Source organism: Paramormyrops kingsleyae, chromosome 10 (genome assembly GCF_048594095.1).
Source record: "Paramormyrops kingsleyae isolate MSU_618 chromosome 10, PKINGS_0.4, whole genome shotgun sequence".
NCBI classification, from domain to species: domain Eukaryota; kingdom Metazoa; phylum Chordata; class Actinopteri; order Osteoglossiformes; family Mormyridae; genus Paramormyrops; species Paramormyrops kingsleyae.
The window spans coordinates 5,245,012-5,263,607 of NC_132806.1; the positions used below are offsets into that span (position 1 = coordinate 5,245,012).

The 18,596-nt window shown below is 43.6% G+C and overlaps 1 protein-coding gene across 1 annotated transcript; it reads right to left on the reverse strand.

The window, feature by feature from the left end:
* Positions 1-10,071: 10,071 nt before the first annotated feature.
* On the reverse strand, positions 10,072-14,290 carry LOC140593144 (uncharacterized). The gene is made up of 4 exons (XM_072717062.1): positions 14,231-14,290; positions 13,678-14,025; positions 11,147-11,497; positions 10,072-10,991 (listed from the first exon to the last, which is right to left on the reverse strand). The coding sequence occupies exons 1-4, from the start codon at positions 14,262-14,264 to the stop codon at positions 10,873-10,875; spliced, it is 852 nt and encodes a 283-aa protein (XP_072573163.1). The 5' UTR covers positions 14,265-14,290; the 3' UTR covers positions 10,072-10,872.
* Between the last annotated feature and the right edge of the window lie 4,306 nt (positions 14,291-18,596).

Genomic DNA, 18,596 nt, shown 5'->3' on the forward strand with positions numbered 1-18,596 from the left:
GGTTCCATTTGTCTTAGCTTACCCTTGTTAAGATAGCGCCATGTCTCCCACCAGTCTAGCTGAGTCTTTGACTGCTGTGGGGGCGCACCAGGGTAACGCTCACTGTGGCTTGCTGCTCTCCAACCTCGGTAGTGGATTGGTGGTTGCGGATGAGGGTACCCACCTTCCAACGCCAGGTTGGGGTCTGTACTGCTAAGGTTCAGCACTGCTGGAGCTTTGGTTGCTTTCTTGGCTGCTGGTCTTTGCTTGTGGTATGCCTTGATTGCCAGGTCTCGCAGTTGTTGACTTGTCATGGTGTGGGGACAAGCCATGAGGCCAAGGTAGTGATTTATGGTTGGGTGGAGATTCCGAAGGAAGAGAGCCTTGAAGGTCGCATCTTCTTCCATGTCTGGCTCATTTCTGGACCCAAAATATGCCCGACGAAGGTGATTGTAGTAGGCTTGGGGAGCTTCTTGTCTGCTCTGTTTGACATCAAAGGCGACAGCGATACCTTGTTCTGACTCAGGATCAGCGAACTCTCGAATCAGGGCTTCGTGTGGCAGCTTGGAGTCGGCCTTCATTCGACTGGGCTGTCGATCCAGGAAGCTGCGGACCTCCGGACTAGATGTGATCCTGATGAGGTAGACTCTGTCCTCGTTAGTCACATCATCCAGTCTTTGGAGGTGGAAGTCGATGTCCTGGAGGTAGGCGTGAATGTCATGGCCTCCTCTGGGATTCGGGGTAAATGTGTTGATATTCCGAGCTACTTTATCAAGCTCCTTTGTGGTAACCCAGTGCTGGTGTAGCGTTCGCTTTGGTAGGTCTGTTCCATCTGGGGTGTCTTCTCTGAGAGAGACCTTCCAGGTGATTGGTTCCTCAAGGTCTGGTGATCAGCAAGGCAGTACCTTGTCCTGATGAGAGGTCCCTTGAGCGCGGTCTGAGTGCCTTGGGGGAGACAGCATTGTTGGAGAGGAAGTCGGTGCCATCGCTGAATTGTAGGAGGCTCCAAATTCTGACTTCACCTCATATGCTTGCTTCAGTTCCCGTCTCACTCGGTCAGTCTCTTCTGCATCGGCCCAATGTTTCGTTCTGCCATCGGTGAGCTGTTCTTGGGAGCTGATCAGTTGGTGATTCAGCTTGTGCAAGCGTCTCTGTGCCTCAGCCAGATGGTTTTCCAGGGCCTGGATCTGACTATTCTTGTCTTTGAGCTCTGTGTGGGCTCTTTCCAAGAGTGTTTCAGCCTGATCCAGTCTGGCTTCGAGGTTTTCTCTGGTGGCTCTGGCTTGCTGTTCTTGCTGGTCAGCTTCAACTCTGAGCTCTTCCAGGGCATGATGAAGTTTTTCCTTTCTTTTAGGTGTCTCACCACCTTCTGTCTCCTCCACCTTATGGGACGGAGACCTTCTCAGTTGAAGTTCTTGCTCCAAGTTCTCAATGCAGTGTTGAGCTTGGGCTTCATCTCATTGTGTCTCAGCCAGAAGTTGTTGGGTGTCTCTCTCCTGCTGTTGGAGTGCTTGCACCATGTGCTGGAGACGGGAAGTTTGCTCTTCATTTATCTTCAGCCTGGCTAGAAGTTTGTGTGCGAGGGAGCCGAGTACTTTGGTTAGCCTTTTACTCCTGCATTTCTGAGTGGGTGGCATATCCATAAGTTCAGCAATGTCGTCCTAAATTTGGTCAGCTTCTTTGGACCATGTGAGATCGACATGACTGGGCAGCAAGTTGGGAGTCACATCTTCAGACCAGATACCAAAATCTTTCCACTGGTCAAGGGGGCTTTCCATGTGGGTCATTGTGACTCGGTCAACTGGAGGGTGGCCGCAGAAATCTGTTACACTCAGGTTGGGTGTTGCCTAGGTGGGTGGCCTGACACCTAAATCTGGGCGAACAAATAAAACCAACAAAATAAAATAAAGTAGAACTGGGGCCTGTCAATGGGTAACTGGAAGGGTGTAGTGAACTACGGGAATAGTTACCCATGACAAAATAAACAAACAAAAATTGTTCTCTGGGAGAAGTTGTTGCAGGTTAGAACAGTTACTCCAGGGTCTGAGATAAAACCTTATCCTGAAAATTGCAGGCCTGTGACTACTGACAGTGTCAGAAGACAACAAGAGAAGTTGGGAACGGGAAATGAGAAATAACAGCTTCAGAAGCAATGGGACTGCATACAAACGTAGCTTGCTGATGCAGATCAGATTACCCCTGGGTTGGGCTCTGTTGTACAACTCCGCTTTGACCAGAAGGGGGACCACTAGTAGGTTCTGCTTTACTTGTCCCTATGTGAGGTGTTGCAGTGTTAAGCTAGTCATGCAGTTGGAGAGGTTTGAATATTGTCAGGTGTCCCTCCTGAACAGGGCCCGTCCCACAAGCTCAATCCCAGCCAAGCAGGCCTGAGTCCGGCTTCCACTCCCCCGATCCCCAGCAATGTCAACTTGGAAGGGGGTGTTATGCACGCACAACTGAGACAACCCAGGTGGGGCTCAGCTTATTGGCTGCACTACCTGAGACCTGACTCAACCAAAGCCGGCAAAATAGCCTTCAGGTGTCACCCACCCTAGTGAGAGTCCAAGCTAGGGCCGTTCTCAGAACTCACCCTAGACGAGGTCCTGCTCAAAAGTTGTAATGACCGCCTGAGGTACATGTCAGGCTTGCCCTTAATGAGTCAGCGGGTGCAGCTGGGCTGGCGCGCTTTTGGGCGTCCAATTGCTGAGAACTCCCCTTCGGTTCTGACAAACTGTACGATCGTAAGCAGTGACAGCAGAGCCACAGGCAAGCTCAACCAACGAATGGTAAGCACCTAGTACAGGAAGAGCTCAACCAATTATGTCCAAAACCTCAACGGCTCCCTGATGTGATTGCGTATTGTGGTTTACTGTTATTAATAGTGATTTAACGTCTCCTTGTTGGGGGAGAGGGAGTGAATAAAAGCATAAAATGAAATAAAACCTAAAATAAATCAAAAAGGTAAAACAGAAATCAAACCAAATTAATTGTTTCTTATTTAATTGTAAAAATCAATTAGTTATGTAGCAATAACCTAATTAGATGTTAATGTGTTGTGATCAAATTGATTTGGTTCTTGAAGCTCATTCTTGTTTTCAGGCAAGAACCTGTGTGTCCAATTATATGTGTTGGTATTACCGGTGTTGACCACTATAAACCCAACTCAGATGCTCTTATACTACTATGGCTGACCACTAGAGACGCAATTTCAAAATGAAGTGGTAGTCCTATGCCTGACCACTAGAGGCGCAATTTCAAAATGGAGTGGTAGTTCTATACCTGACCACTAGAGGCTAAATGGGGCGTTGCTTTAGTGAGCCTAAGGGGTGGGGTCACTGGTTACCCAGGAGAAACAAATGGCGTCAGGCAGGCCCTCAGGGCTCTGACCTTTAAGTGGTTAGAGTGGTGTTCGCTGACTGCACTCGCAACCAAGGAGGTAGCTAGGTGGTTGCCGATGCTAGATGAGTGACACACACTTTTAATGTATGCCCACGCCGCTTGCGGCTAACTTCTGCCTGTTGCGCAGTTTAAAACCCCTTAAAACAATTACAGAAGCGAGACAGCGCTCGCGTTATGGCGACGGATCTAAATAGCGAGTGCACTATATCTCGTCCAAGCGCACCTGAGCCAACTCATCACCAGGTGGTGATCAGTTGACAGCTCTGCCCCTCTCTTTACCCGAGTGTCCAAGACGGAAGATCAGATAGTGAGGGTATGCTGGGAACGTCTGGCAGAGGCTCCTGTTCACTGGAGCTTTAACTCGTGTCTCCGGCAGAATTCCAACTGCATGCCGGGGGAGGTTGGGGACATTGAGTCTGAATGGACACTGTTCCGGACCTCCATTGTGGAAGCGGCCGTACGGAGCTGTGGCTGCAGGGTGGTAGGTGCCAGTCGTGGCGGTAACCCCCGTACCCGATGGTGAACACCAGAGGTGAGGGGGGCCGTGAAGCTGAAGAAGGAGGCTTACCGGGAATTATTAGCTTGGGGGTCTCCGGAGGCAGCTGATGGGTACCTGCGGGCCTGGCGGAACGCAGCTCAGGCGGTCGCAGATGAGGCCATGGAAAGTGACTTTCGGTTAGCCTCAAAAAGGTTCTGGCAAACCATCCGGAGTATCAGGAGGGGGAAGCAGCTGTTGACCTCACCTGGGGACATCACCCGGAGGTGGAAGGAGTACTTTGAGGACCTCCTCAACCCTGCCTCAGATACATCTATGCACACTGCCTTTGAGACATCTGAGGGCACAGAGCCCGAGGGTGCTGGGGGGGGCTTGCACATCACTGGGGCTGAGGTGGCCAGGGTGGTTAAAGAGCTCCGTGGTGGCCGGGCCCCGGGGGTGGACGAGATCCGCCCGGAGTACCTGAAGGCTCTGGATGTTGTGGGGCTGTCGTGGCTGACACGCCTTCTCAACAGTGCGTGGAGGTCAGGGACGGTGCCGCTGGATTGGCAGACCGGGGTGGTGGTCCCCTTATTTAAGAAAGGGGACCGGAGGGTGTGTTCCAACTACAGGGGGATCACACTTCTCAGCCTCCCTGGGAAAGTCTATTCCAGGGTACTGGAGAGGAGGGTGAGCTTTATAACCTTGCAGGGGTACTGGAGGGGGCCTAGGAGTTTGCCTATCCAGTCTACATGTGTTTTGTGGATTTGGAAAAGGCTTACGACCGGGTTCCCCGAGGTGCTCTTTGGGGGGTGCTTCGAGAGTATGGGGTCAGGGGTCCGCTGTTGTGGGCGATCCGGTCCCTGTACGAACGGAGCAGAAGCTTGGTCGGCATTGCCGATAATAAGTCGGACGTGTTCCCGGTGCGTGTTGGGCTCCGCCAGGGCTGCCCTTTGTCATCGGTCCTGTTTATAATATTTATGGACAGGATTTCTAGGTGCAGCCAGGGTGTGGAGGGTGTCCAGTTTGGTGGCCTCAGGATTGCCTCGCTGCTTTTTGCAGACGATGTCGTCCTGTTGGCCTCATCTGCTGGGAATCTCCAGCATGCACTGGGGCAGTTCGCAGCCGAGTGCGAAGCGGCAGGGATGAGGATTAGCGCCTCCAAGTCCCAGACCATGGTTCTCAGCCAGAAACGGGTGGTTTGCGCTCTTCGGGTTGGGGATGACGTACTGCCTCAAGTGGAGGAGTTTAAGTGTCTCGGGGTCTTGTTCACGAGTGAGGGTAGGCGAGATCGGGAGCTGGATAGACGAATCGGAGCGGCGTCTACAGTTTTGCAGGCGCTTAACCGGTCCGTCGTGGCTAAGAAAGAACTGAGCCAAAAAGCAAAGCTCTCGATCTATTGGCCCATCTTTGTCCCTACCCTCACCTATGGTCATGAGCTATGGGTAATGACCGAAAGAATGAGATCGCGAATACAGGCGGCCGAAATGAGGTTTCTCCGCAGGGTGTCTGGGCTCTCCCTTAGGGATAGGGTGAGAAGTTCGGATATCCGGGAGGGCCTCAGAGTAGAACCGCTGCTTCTTCACGTCGAAAGGAGCCAGTTGAGGTGGTTTGGACATCTGGTGCGGATGCCTCCTGGGCGGCTACCCGGAGAGGTTTTCCGTGCATGTCCTACAGGGAGGAGGTCCCGGGGCAGGCCCAGGACTCGCTGGAGGGATTATATCTCTCGGCTGGCCTGGGAACCCCTCAGTGTCCCCCCCGAGGAGCTGGTGGAGGTAGCTGGGGAGAGGGAGGTCTGGGTGCCTCTCCTGAAGCTGCTGCCCCCGCGACCCGAACCCCAGACAAGCGGTAGATGATGGAAGGATGGATGGACTATATCTCGTCGCAAATGGTGCTTAACCACAGCGGGTCTCAAGCACTGGAGACTCCCAATTTCTAAATTACACACACATTTAGCTCACAGCGCAAAGCGGGGTTAGACTTGCTTTGTCTAAAGCAGGCACACACATACGAGTAAGATACTGATAGGTAGCTAAGCTATCGGTCTTATCTCAGAGAGTCTAAGCGCAACAGAATTCAGGTTAGAAGCTCGTAACAAGAATTCCTGTTCGCCAATAGAGAGATCTCTGCCAGGATATATAGAAACGGAGAAACTCGTCCGAATCGATCCTGGAAACAACGCGCTATATCTGAGAATCTCGTCAGATATAGGGTTTAAGTTTACTGCAGTTTAAAACGAAAGAAAACTAAAATAAAATAACCGAAAATAAAACAAAACAAAAGAACTACTATTAATAGAAATAAAAATAACAATAATAAGCCCGTATAATCCCGCTTAAATGCCCTCGGACTGCCGCAAGTGCAATTGATCATCAACCTTTGCAACCAGTTCACAGTAGCGCTTATTCAACTGCACGTTCGGTCATAAAAAGTTTAAATTGTGTGCTCACAAAAACTTTAAACCTTGTGCCCGCATTCTCCACCAATTATTAGCTCAGGTAAATTTTATTATCTCCACCAATATGTTTGAAATTAATTAAAGTTTAATTAATTATTATTTAATGCTGATTATTAACCAATTGTTATGCCGAATGGTCGGCTCCTCCAAACTCGATTGCGGTATCCCTGTGAGTCTGTTAATGTGAGACTTAAACAGGATTCACTAATTACCAGTATCGCTTAGTAACCTGGGTTAGAAGGCTCCTCCAGCGAGCTGCATCACCAGGTAATGTAAAAGATTGGTAGCGAAGATCTCCTCACGGCCGATAAGAGAAAGTCTCGCGATGTTTCAGGTGAGTTTGAGGTTTCAGAGCATGCAGCAAGATCGCACAGAGGCAGGGACTATTGTGAGCACTCAATGAACGGAGGCTGAAGTTGTGTAAAAGACATGCATTTATTCCTAACACACTACAACTAACATAAGACAGACATTACACTTAAGACAAACAACAAACACGAATTAACGGAATAGAAACAAACAATGTAATTATGGAAATGCAATGACTGGATTTAAATGAGTAACTTTAAAAAGGAAATACTCTTCTGCAAAGCAAGCCCAGTTTGTGGAAACACGACCCTAAAGTCTTATAGCAGGTTAACAGCACAGCTTAGGTTGTTAGAATGAAAGGAAGTTGGTTTACTTGGTTGCAGAGCAGGTGGGGGTCTTGGCAGTTGGTTGCAGAGTTGATGAGCTGGGTTTTATGGTCTAAAGTTCATGAATAGGGATGACCAGGAATTCGACTCCTGGACCAATGGCTAGCCATCCATTTGGCGGGCTTTCGGAAGGGGGTCTGTATCAGTCCTTTTGGGATTTATGGCCCGACTGATTCTCCCTTTACTGATGATGTTCATTAAGCTGTTATAACTTTTGATACATCCACTTTCATGGTAACCACTGACCAGATTAGGAATTGGGAGTGATTGTCTCTCTATGAAATCGGATCCTGGACTTCCTTACTGAGAGACCTCAGTCAGTCCGGATCGGGAGCAGCACTTCCAACACCACCACACTGAGCACTGGAGCCCCCCAGGGCTGTATGGTCAATCCACTGCTGTTAACTCTGATGACTCATGACTGTGCAGCAATATGCAGTTCAAATCACATCATCAATATCAGGCTGATGACAAGACTGTGATGGGTCTCGTCAATAAAAACGACGAGACCAATGCTGACGACTCCTGGGACCAAGTCAATAGAGCAGCTGACGTCATTGTGACTCCCCCTCATCCCAGGATGCCACAGGAGGCCTGCTACTGACCGGAGGGACAGTTTGTGGTGATCACTCCTCCCCGGGAGCTACCCCACCTGATTTAGAAATTTATAATGAATCTCTTCCCTAGTAGCTACTGGAGCCGCTCATTCCCTACTCTGCACAGACCCCAAGAAATATCCGTTAGGTAAAACTGTTATACAGTAGCTACTGGTGTATCAGGAACTCCCCCCTCAAAACCATTTACCAAACCACTTTGGGTAACCTGTAAAGAATTAGTGATTGGAGTATTCACTCATCCAGGGCTGGGAATCTAACCCCATCTTTCGAGGGCTGAGGCTGCAGAGAACCACTGAGTGACCTATAATGTGATAGGCCTTTTAATATACAGTACCAGCAGAAGTATGGACACACCTACTGAAAATCATTTGTTTTCCAACAGTGACCGTAAGAACACCTCAAGTTTGTGTAGTAAGTACTATCTTGTGAAAAAGCAAAGAGATGGAGTGCAGCGAAACCTCGCTTTAGAAAAAAAACCTTTGTGGTTATTCTAGTTAGGCAGAGGGACTGAGCTGAGGACCTGATGGTTATGTGGTTTTCGCTCACTGAGACGTGTGACACAAACACCCTGTTTTCAGTTGGTCAGTCTTCCTGTAAAATGCAGAGGTGAGACTGCTAGTGGAAAATTACTGACTGCAGTATCAACAACACACTTAAACTGCAGCACAAAGAAAATGTTCCACAAATGCAAGAAATCCGTATGCTACTGACATGCCTTAATGTTTATATAGAGGTTTATTTATAATATGTTGAGGAATACTGATATCAGCAGTGAAATCTGCTGCCTCCTTTGTTTTAAAGAAATCAGTATTTCATTTTACATTAAAACTCAATTCAATATGTCTACCAGACCTGCTTTTCCAGTGTTGGGAGGGTGGCATTCTTAGTAACACAGCTAGTCATTTATTTTTGTGGGGGGGGGGGGGGCATTCAGGGCCCCCTGTTACATCAGCACTGCTTTATATTTTTGCTATTACACTTTGCACACTCCCATTTCCACCAGCCTGCACCTGCTTACAGAGAGGAGGAAGTCAGCAGGGTTTTCAGAGGACAGAAGGTGACAAAAGCTGCTGGCCCAGATCAGGTCTGTCCATCCACCATGTAGCAGTGCAGTGAACAACATGCACCAGCCTTCACTGGCATCTTTAATAGATTGCTGGACATCTGCTCTGTTCCCTCTTGCTTTAAATCATCCATCATCTTCCCAGTCCCCAAAACACGAAGGTCACGGGAGGGGAGTAGCTTGAATTTCTGGGCCCCCTGACACAATGCCTCTGTCAAGTTAGGGGGGGGGGGGGTGGGTTATGAGTCCCCATGAGTTATTATATATTTTTTGTATTCAGGGCCCCCTATAAAGTGCAGAGCCCCCTGAATCTGCCAGGGCATCCATTCCCCAGGACTTAATGACTACAGGCTAGTTGACCTGACCGCTGTGGTCATGAATGTGTCTGAACATCTGGTCCTAGTCTATCTGAGCACAATCACAGGCTGCTGAACCCCGTGCAGTTTGGGTATGCAGTGATATGACATGGTATATTCCGGCATCCCAACAGGCCACACACCAGCACCGGAGGTCTGTTTGTGGTCCTTAGCCCTGCCTTCAATGCCATTGTTCCTGATTTGCTGCAGGTTAAACTCTCCCAGCTTGCTGTGCCAGACTCCATCTGCTGGTGGATAACAGACCTCCTGACAAACAGGAGACAGCATGTCTACCTAGGAAACTGCAGGTAGACAGTCTAGTGGTAACAGTGTAAACATTCATTTGTACATACTTATTCATTGCCTTGAATTGTCTTGCATGTTGCATGTCACACCGGAGACTCACCCATCAAGACAAATTCCTTGTATATTTAATATCTTTCTGATTCTAACTCCAGACACACAGAGTGGAGGGCAGGGCTGGCCCTGCCTATAGGTGACACAGGCGATGGCCTAATGTGACGTTTGATTAAGGGACGCAAAACAGTAAAAAAAAAAATAGAAGAAATACCTCTGATTACAGATGTGAGTTAGGCAGTTAGCAGCCAGATTCCCTGTGCTACTGAAATTATTTTTAATGTAAATGAATTGACAAAATTTAAAACTTTTCCCTGCTTGTGAGCTAAGAGGGAAGGTCTGCTCTGAAAATCCTTGCTTAGATTGTCTCTTTTAAACTCTTGCACAGTTCAAAACTGAGCCGCTCATACCAACTTATCACTCTCCCACCGGTATACAGGAAATGACGCATAACCTACACATATGAAACAGTTAAAATAGAGGCAAAATACTCAAAGGAAACAACCCTTAATCAAATAAAATTCTTTTGCATTCTCAAATGTAAACAATATTAAATATAACTTAATGTGAGAAAGGAAATTAATCAAAAACAGATTAAATCTATTGAAAATGAAGCATTGTCATGCCAGCCAATGGTAATAAGAATGGAACCAAATTACATTTAATGGCTATACATGAATATATCCTCTTCTACACTAGTTTATGCATAATATGACAAATGCAGATCCTGTGAATAGCTAAAATAAAATAGAATAATTGTACCTTAAAACAGCAAAAGTTCATATTGTTTTAATACAATAACTCTAAACACACAAAATGAGTAGCTGCTTCCAAAAATATAACCATAAGCTTACAGATTGTAAAACTTTTTTCTCTTTGAACTATATAATTTTGCACACAATTATCCAGATCAATGAATGATTCCTACCAGTTTACCCAAACTTCCGAAATTAAGCTGAATTTCATTAACATACACAAAATATAATAGATTATTATTTACAATTCATTCCCTAACATTGATAAATGTATCAATTTAAATGAAAAGTTGCATAGTATATATTACATTAAGTAATGGAAAAACAGAATTATAAAAGTAATTTTCTCTGAGTATGGTTTGACCCACTTGTTTCATTTCACATGTTTCGAGTGAACTGTCAGGCTTAAAAACCAATGGAAAAGGCATTCCTGAACAGCTAATATGTAGAAAGTATCATTGTATCATTCTTTGTTGCTAAGTAAGAAGTGACAAATTAACAGATAAAACATCACAGGCTCTATTCTATTGCTACATGACAGAATTAGATTAATGGCAGATATCAGATTGTAGAAATCATGCAAATATTTTTTTCAGATCGAACATATTGATTAAAAAGTGAAAATGTGAAAATTGTCTTTTGCAAGGTATCAGCTTCTACGATAACAGCATAAGCTGAATGAAAATTCCTCCAAAGGAATTTGTAAAGTACTCACTGGCTACGATACCTTGACTGCGGCATAGCAGAGGGTGAATATCAGCAGAGCACAGAGGAGAAGTCCAGCTCTTATAATGGAGAGACAGATAAGCACCATCATCTCTGAAGAACAATGGAATCCTGGAGAAAAAAAAAGTCTAATGTAACTGGCATGATGAAACTGAGATGATGTCACACTGCAACGATAATAATGGATTTACACTCTCATTTCTGACTGCTGGATCTTTTTGCATTTGGATTTTTAAATGATTTCATTGACTCATTTTAATGCTTACCGTCTATATGCAGCTGTGTGCCGTTCCCAAACAGCATTTCCCCACACATGGCCACAGCGCAGTAGTAAGTCCCAGCATCAGAGAGGCTGAGGTTCCTCTTGGGGAGGCTGTAGACACAGCTCCGTGTAGGAGATCCAGCCTCAGGGCTCTTCTCACACTCATCACTCCTGTTTCCGTGGCTGTAAATGACTCCTGGAAGGGATTCTCCTGATCCATGTCTGAACCAGTAAACACTGTGTTCTCCTGCACAGCTCCCAGTATCTACTGTACACTGCAGGCTCACAGAGTCTCCTGGCTGCACTGTGTCAGACACAGGCTGCTGTACCACAGTCCTGCTGTTGGAGTCTTTACCTGAAAAGGAAAATGTTTATGATGACAACCCTTTGAGAGAAACAATGGAAAATACCGTTCATCAAAGTTCATCAAATGCAGTTTCCCTCAAAGATTTTTATTGCTGATTTTAGAAAGATTTGGGAAATGTGATGTTCTTGTAGCTGTCCAACAAATCAGTAACTTTTTGGAGAACAGTTGAAATTCTTGTCTCTTTATAATGTATTACTGTTTATTAGTATATATTAACAGTAATTAACAATATAACAGTAATTACAGTAACTGCACCTACATAATACCTGTATAATGGATTCATAAAACATTCATAAGCAGCATGAAAGTATACCTTGAATATCCTAACATACATTATCAGGTTTAATATACTGTACATTAATAACAATCAAACAATAATCAGGGATAAATGAGGAACAGGTGAGGCTCATTAAAGCCACACAACAGGGAACAAGGCATGCAGGGCGTGACAGTTTGTATATTTTTAACATTAAAGAGAAAGTGCACATAGCAAAAGGAATTATTTTGTTTCTTGTAGTTGCTCCTATTTATTTTCTTACACATAGAAAAGTAAGTTTTTATATTCAACCATAATACTACAACAAAAAGCAAAAGATCATGGCAAATGCAATTATTCCAATACACATTATTACAATCAATATTATTACATCTAGTCAGCATAAAATCTTCAAAGGTTTCATGATTTTATTTTCAATATTCTGTCCTGAAATCTTTTCCTGCTACACTGAAGACTCTCTCAGTTTGTGCAGAGAAAGCTGCAGCCAAAGGGTTGGCATCCTCTGGTAAACATGGTTGGCTCAGGTAACAGTGACATTATGTGAAGCTTTCATGACAGGAATAGGGACCAGTTTGACTTTTGATGCAGTAAAAGAGTTTGTGATGTTTCTTAGGTTAGAAACTGCAGTCACTGCAGCCAACACTAACGTTTGAGGAGAGACACTCAGCTTTTCCTATGAGCAGATCCACCATGGTACACAAAATGACAGTTTCATTATTATTTTAGGTGACACTTCAAATGTTGCAATGACATTTTTATAACAACGATACATAACAATGATAATGTGTTTATGTGTGATTCATAATAGACTGTATAGTTAAAAGCTACATCTACAGTACATATATGAACTTATTTGAATCCAAATCATTTTTCATTCTACTTACTTAAATTCAAATATGAACTGCAATGCCACATTCTGTTTTTAACCACAATTCAAATTTAATTCAGATTAACAAAGTAACTGAAATTTAAGGGCCATTCTCAAATCAGTTCTGAATGGTGCACATCCCTGATTCTTTTGTTAAATCATATTTTTTTTCGGAGCAAACATACACTGATTGCTCGGATAAATAACATAAAAAATTATTTTCTTTTGTTGATTAAGATTTTTGCACAGTCCTATATTAGCAACTCAAACATTTTTTTAAATTTCTTTTAAAGAGACTGCAATGAGTAACATCTGTATAAAGAGAAGGTTAAGCTTTTGGCTGAAGATTGCTGACAGCAAGCAAGATGTAATAATATAATGCAGTGCATGTTCATGTATAAATGTATCAATGTAACATCAGGAGGGGTCCATCACAGCCCCGCCACCATCTCTTTGCGCTGCTGCCATCAGGAAGGCGCTACAGGACTATTTATGGCGGGAACAGCTTCTCTCCCAGGGCCGTTACCACACTGAGCCAGACACTGACATAAGCCCAGAATCCCACTGTTTCATCAGTACAGTTACTGTGCAGTGTTTTCATAAATAAAGGCACATGTCACTTTATGCCGCAGTCTTCTGTATATTTTGTTTAGGTATGTATATCATATATTTATGTTTAATAATTATTATATTTAACATTACACTCATAACTAAAATCCACTTCACATAAGATGACACTTGCCTCCTATTAATTTGTATTTTTATATTTATTTTCACATATTTCAGCTATTTCTGTGCGTAATAACGATAAAAACATTGTAATTCTAATTGCAAAACTTTAAAAAATGTTTTTGTTTACTGTTGTTTAGAAAAACATTCATGGACCAAAGCACGCAATCTACATCAACTATCTTTCTTAATTTTATATTGGCACACAGCTCAACTGTCAGAAATGTTTGTCAGGGGACAATCTTATCAACACTATAAAAAAGCAAATATGAAAATAGTTGGAGTCTCATTTACCTGTGATTATGACAAAGGTCCCATTTCCAAATGCGATTTCATTAAAGAATACAGCAACACAGTAATACACTGCAGAATCTGATGGCTCCGCGTTGGAAATAGTGAGGTTAAAACTCCCCTCTGCATTCTGTAAGGAGTAACGTTCTATGTTTTTATATTCCTTGTAAAATTCAGCAGTTGAGTAGCGAAGTGCTTTCGCCATGAGCTGGGGCTTCTGACCAACAGCTTGCTTAAACCAAACAGCAAAAGGAACATCTTCTGGACGGAAGCATGTCAGAGTCACACTGTCTCCAAGCTGAACCCTCATCAGGAGACTGGGCTGAACAACATCCACAGCCAGTGCAGTGTCTGGAAAAACAGAAAAACACAAATGAATAAATAATCAAACAAACAAAGAAATAAATAAGACAAATATCATAATAGTAATCAGAATAACTATTACGTATGATGAAGATTTAATGGCCAAATACTTATTACACTAATCACATCATACAGGATATATAAAAATATTAAAATCCCACAAAAAATATTATTTAATATTTTAGGACCCTACTAATAAAAATGAGAAGACCAAAGAGTCTGAACATCTTTGTGGTTCCACTCGTTTCGAACAAACTGCTCTGCTGCTAAGTGAGAGGTCATGGTCGTGGTCGGGATGAAAGGGCAGGAAACAGAGAGGTACAAGATACACATCAGGCTGATCTGATTGGCTGTTCACACAGGAATTTAAGTAATAGTGAAAGGAATTCTAACCTGCACTTACATGATATTAATTAATTTACTCCTTGACAGCCAGTTAAAACGATAACAATTACATACCAAATAAGATAAATAGAACAATTAGATAAAAATTACAGAGTAATGAAGTTCTTTGTACAGAGTGCTGAGACACTGTGAGAGCATTTGCTAATCATCTCCCTCAGATAAGCTCAGCACAGTCTCAGGCTCTTGTTATCAATCTGAGACCAGTGTTTCTCAAACCAGTCCTAGTGCATATATCAATTTCAACAGTACAAAGTTACATATTACTGTATGTACTGTAAGTTGTTGACAGACCATGTCATTGCGATACAGAAAAGAAAAAACAAGACTGGTTTACAGCACTGCATAGCATAAAGGGAAAAAATGAAAAATTAGAAATGCAAATAGAGGAAACAGCACTGAAACAGAACTATACATTAGGTGTTGTATAGAGAATTACAGTGCAGTCTTTTTAAACGTACTGACGTTCCCATCCATCTGCACACAGAATTTCATCCACATCACAATGGATATCTCCTCTTGCAAAGCAGCGCAGAAAGAATCTTTTGTAATGTCTTATCTGCCTCTGCAGGCATCTGCTGTAATGTCCTCACATGCTGCATCCATGTCAGCCAGCAGGTTAATCTGAGTATGTGGCTGGCGATCGTAAGCCTTCCACCTCCATGCTGAGTAGAGCCCCTCAATCGGGTTAAGGAATGGGAAGTAGGGGTCACTCTATTGTCAGAAACTCAGTGTTGTGCCCTGTCAATACATGCTTGACAAATTAAGGTTCATGAGATGCACCTATGAGCTATAATAGATAACTGGTTGGTCATTGGTAGATTTAACCCTTCAAACATTCCCCTCCACTGGTGAAACTCAAGATTCACCAGAACACAGAAAACAGAGTAAAGCACATAGAAACGGAACCTCACCAACTCTCAAACGAAGAAGGTTGCGCTGGTAAAAGTGCCCCAGGGACTAAAATAGAGGGAGAAGTAACTAACTAATGGGCAACAGCTGGAAAAAAGTGGGACTAAAAATACAAAACACTGGCAAACTAATGATGAGGAGTGAATGGGACTTTCTGGACTGGCTGGGATTCCCAGGTGGGCGTGGCTAATGTGATGTGGGGTTTCCTGGGAGGGAGGTGTGACATTGGAGAATTCTCCCTGGAACAATCCCTACAGGTACAATGCTCACAAAAAGTCTTAGGACACTTGCAAAGTTATTGGTTTCATATCAAAAGTCCATTGACAAGTAATGCTTAACATATCTGCACACACATTTTCTTTTTATTAAGTGTCATCTTTTGTTTGACTGACTCATTCAGGTGTGTTTTTGCCATTTTGCTATTAATTGGAATTGGAATTACTGGCTCCCAAAGAGATATTGAACACAAGTGTCTGGATTTTATGTTATTGCAAAGGGCGACTGTTACACTATGATGAAGGCAAACAAAATGGGTTTTATTACAAAATAACTAGACTAGAAAATAACTGGATAACAGGGGAATCATAAGAAGTGAAGAACACACAGGCAAACAGGAGCAGCAACATTAATGACAGGACTGAGAAGTACATTTATACAAGGCTAACAAGGGAGCAAATGAGAGGCACCTGAAGTGAGTAGCACAATAATAATAATTGCCACTTTTATTAATCCCTGTGGGGAAGTTCTTTTTATGCCTCCCTCAACTTGTTCTTTGTAGAGCAAGCTGCCCATGGAGGGCAGCCACCTGTAGTGGTTCCCAGGGAGCTGGGGGTTGAGGGTCTTGCTCAAGGACCTGCAGATGTGCTAAGGCTGGGCTTGAATCAGCAACCTTGTGATTATAGGCACATGGCTTAGCCCACTGAGCCACATGCTGCTGCTGCAGGAAGGAGAGGTAAGGCAAACATGGAACATGCATTGTTCGTTATGCTACACTAGGGAGGAAACAGTAGGTTCAGGTGGGCAGGGTGTGGCGGGGATCTGTTTCAAAATTTAATCAGTTTTAGTTTGTACAAACCTTTGTAAACGTTGCAAGAGATCCATCAACCACTTCCTGAGCTATTGTCCTAACAAGAAAAGCATCTGCTGTGGTGGCAGTGTCTGTGGAATACCATGTGCAATACACTTTATGAAGATTTATATGTATGTAAAACAAAATATTTATTGATTCTATGAAACATACAGAAACAATTTTTGGTTTAAATAGTGATTTAACTGAGTAACTAGGCTGAAATTCTAGATAATTGTCATTTTAACAATTAATACTATCATTCACAATTTTTAAGCATGCAGTTGGATAAGAGATAGATGGATTGATATGGCATTATGCAACTACAGCTAGCCCCTGTCTTTACCTACATCACTAATATCTCTCTGTCCCTGTCCACTGTGCTTCAAGAAGACCAATAGGGTATGAGAAAAGCAGTGCTTCCTGACAGCGTCTTACCATAGTATCAATGAGAGTGTTCTTACAGTCGTACTATGGTATGATGGACCCACATAACAGGAAGTTAATACATTGTGAAGTCTATTAAGAACATCATTTGGACTGAACTGCCCTCCATTGACCAACTGTACCTTAACTGCCTCAGCAACAAGGTTCAGTCTATAATCCAGGACTTTGACCACCATCCACAAACTCTTCACCCCTTTACAATTTCTGTTGAAGTTTTTCTTTTTTATTGTATAAACCAACTAACCGGAAGTACACCAAAGAAAAAAAACTGTGGACACTAGATGGCAGTATTTCAACACTTCCAACATTGTCAAATTACATTTCAACACTCCCACTTAATTTTACAATGGTTCTAAGACAAAAATTAAAGACAACTATGTTCAACTTTACAAATAAAAAATTTTTTTTTTTACTCAAACAAGCAAGCACCTTATTTCTTACCCTTTTGCATTGCTTGCAGAGTATTTGTTTTTGTTTTTGAACATAGAGTATTCAGTATTAACGCTAGACTTAAGGTAGCATTAAACAACACAAAGTCCAAGCTTTCTCCTAAAATACTCAAATTTTTGCTTTGCTAGTGGCTTGGTCAAGATATCTTTATTTTAATTTTCATAATTTAATTGAACTGAACTCTGGTAAGAAGAGGGAAAAATTTACCATTTGTTGTTTGCATTACGTGGGTACATATTTGGACCAAATGTGTTGAAGAGAGGTTATTATGTTTAAGGGTTGATTATTTGATGTCAGAAAGGGTAAATTGCATTTTTTGTTTTAAATGTTGGGTGTTGACGAAATAAAAAACATTTAAGAAGCCAAAATCATCGGGACAGCTCTGCAAAGTGAAGCTAATTAACATATCACAGCATGCTCCACAGGTATTGTAAATAGCCCCTGTGTGTGCTATTGTAAATACTTGTTTTGTTTTCCCTATTATCGCATGTGTGTTTGCATATGTCATATGTGAACCCTGTCCAATCCTCGCGTGTCTTTAGCCATTGTGTGAACTACCCACCATCTGTGCCTTACTGTCTGGCATCTGACTTCCCTGTATGCCTGTTGTGTGTGAAGGTGGCAGAGATGTTCACGAGTCATAAAATTAGAGTCCGAGTCAAGTCTGAAGTCTCTGACTTGCAGTCTGATTTAGTGTCCATTGTTATTTAAATTTGTCATTGCTATTTATTAGAAATGTAACCGCGTGTTTTTTTCTATTTATTTTTTTCTTTTTCCACAAATCTGTACTCAAACCTTTGTGGGGATCATCCATTCATTTTTATGGGCAAACCTCTGGGACAGCCAGGTAACGACCGGAGGGTGATGAGGGATCTGTAGGGAGAGAGCAGGGAAGGGGGCAGGAACAGGGACAGGGGGGTTCCGAGGGGTCGATAGGGAAGGAGGCCCCAAGGGGGCTTGTAGGGCAGGAGCCAGAATGGTATGGCAGACATGGATCGTGTGCCACCATCTCCCTCTCCGGGAGATAGAGACACCAGTCGTCCCTCTCTTAGGCCCCTGTTGATACTGCAGGCCACCTTGGAACTTGGGACAAGGGTGGTCCATGTTCTGGATGGGGACTGGGATTGCTGGAGTGGGACTCAGGGCCAGACCTAAGTGATCCCACTCCAGGTCATCCATCTGGACTTCCTCCTGGACCACCCTCTCGGAGCAAGCAGCAGCTGGGAAGTCGAGCTTGAGGCTGGAGATTAGCAGAGATTTGGGCTGGGCCCAGGGCTGGAGG

Bases quoted from the DNA above. Each gene is read 5' to 3' on its own strand.
- LOC140593144 (XM_072717062.1), bottom strand. From the start codon at position 14,264: ATGTTCAGACTCTTTGGTCTTCTCATTTTTATTA. The intron at 14,026-14,230 runs GTAGGGTCCTAA...CTGTTTTTCCAG, and splicing joins TGGTCTTCTCATTTTTATTA to ACACTGCACTGGCTGTGGAT. The intron at 11,498-13,677 runs GTAAATGAGACT...TTTCCTTTTCAG, and splicing joins GACCTTTGTCATAATCACAG to GTAAAGACTCCAACAGCAGG.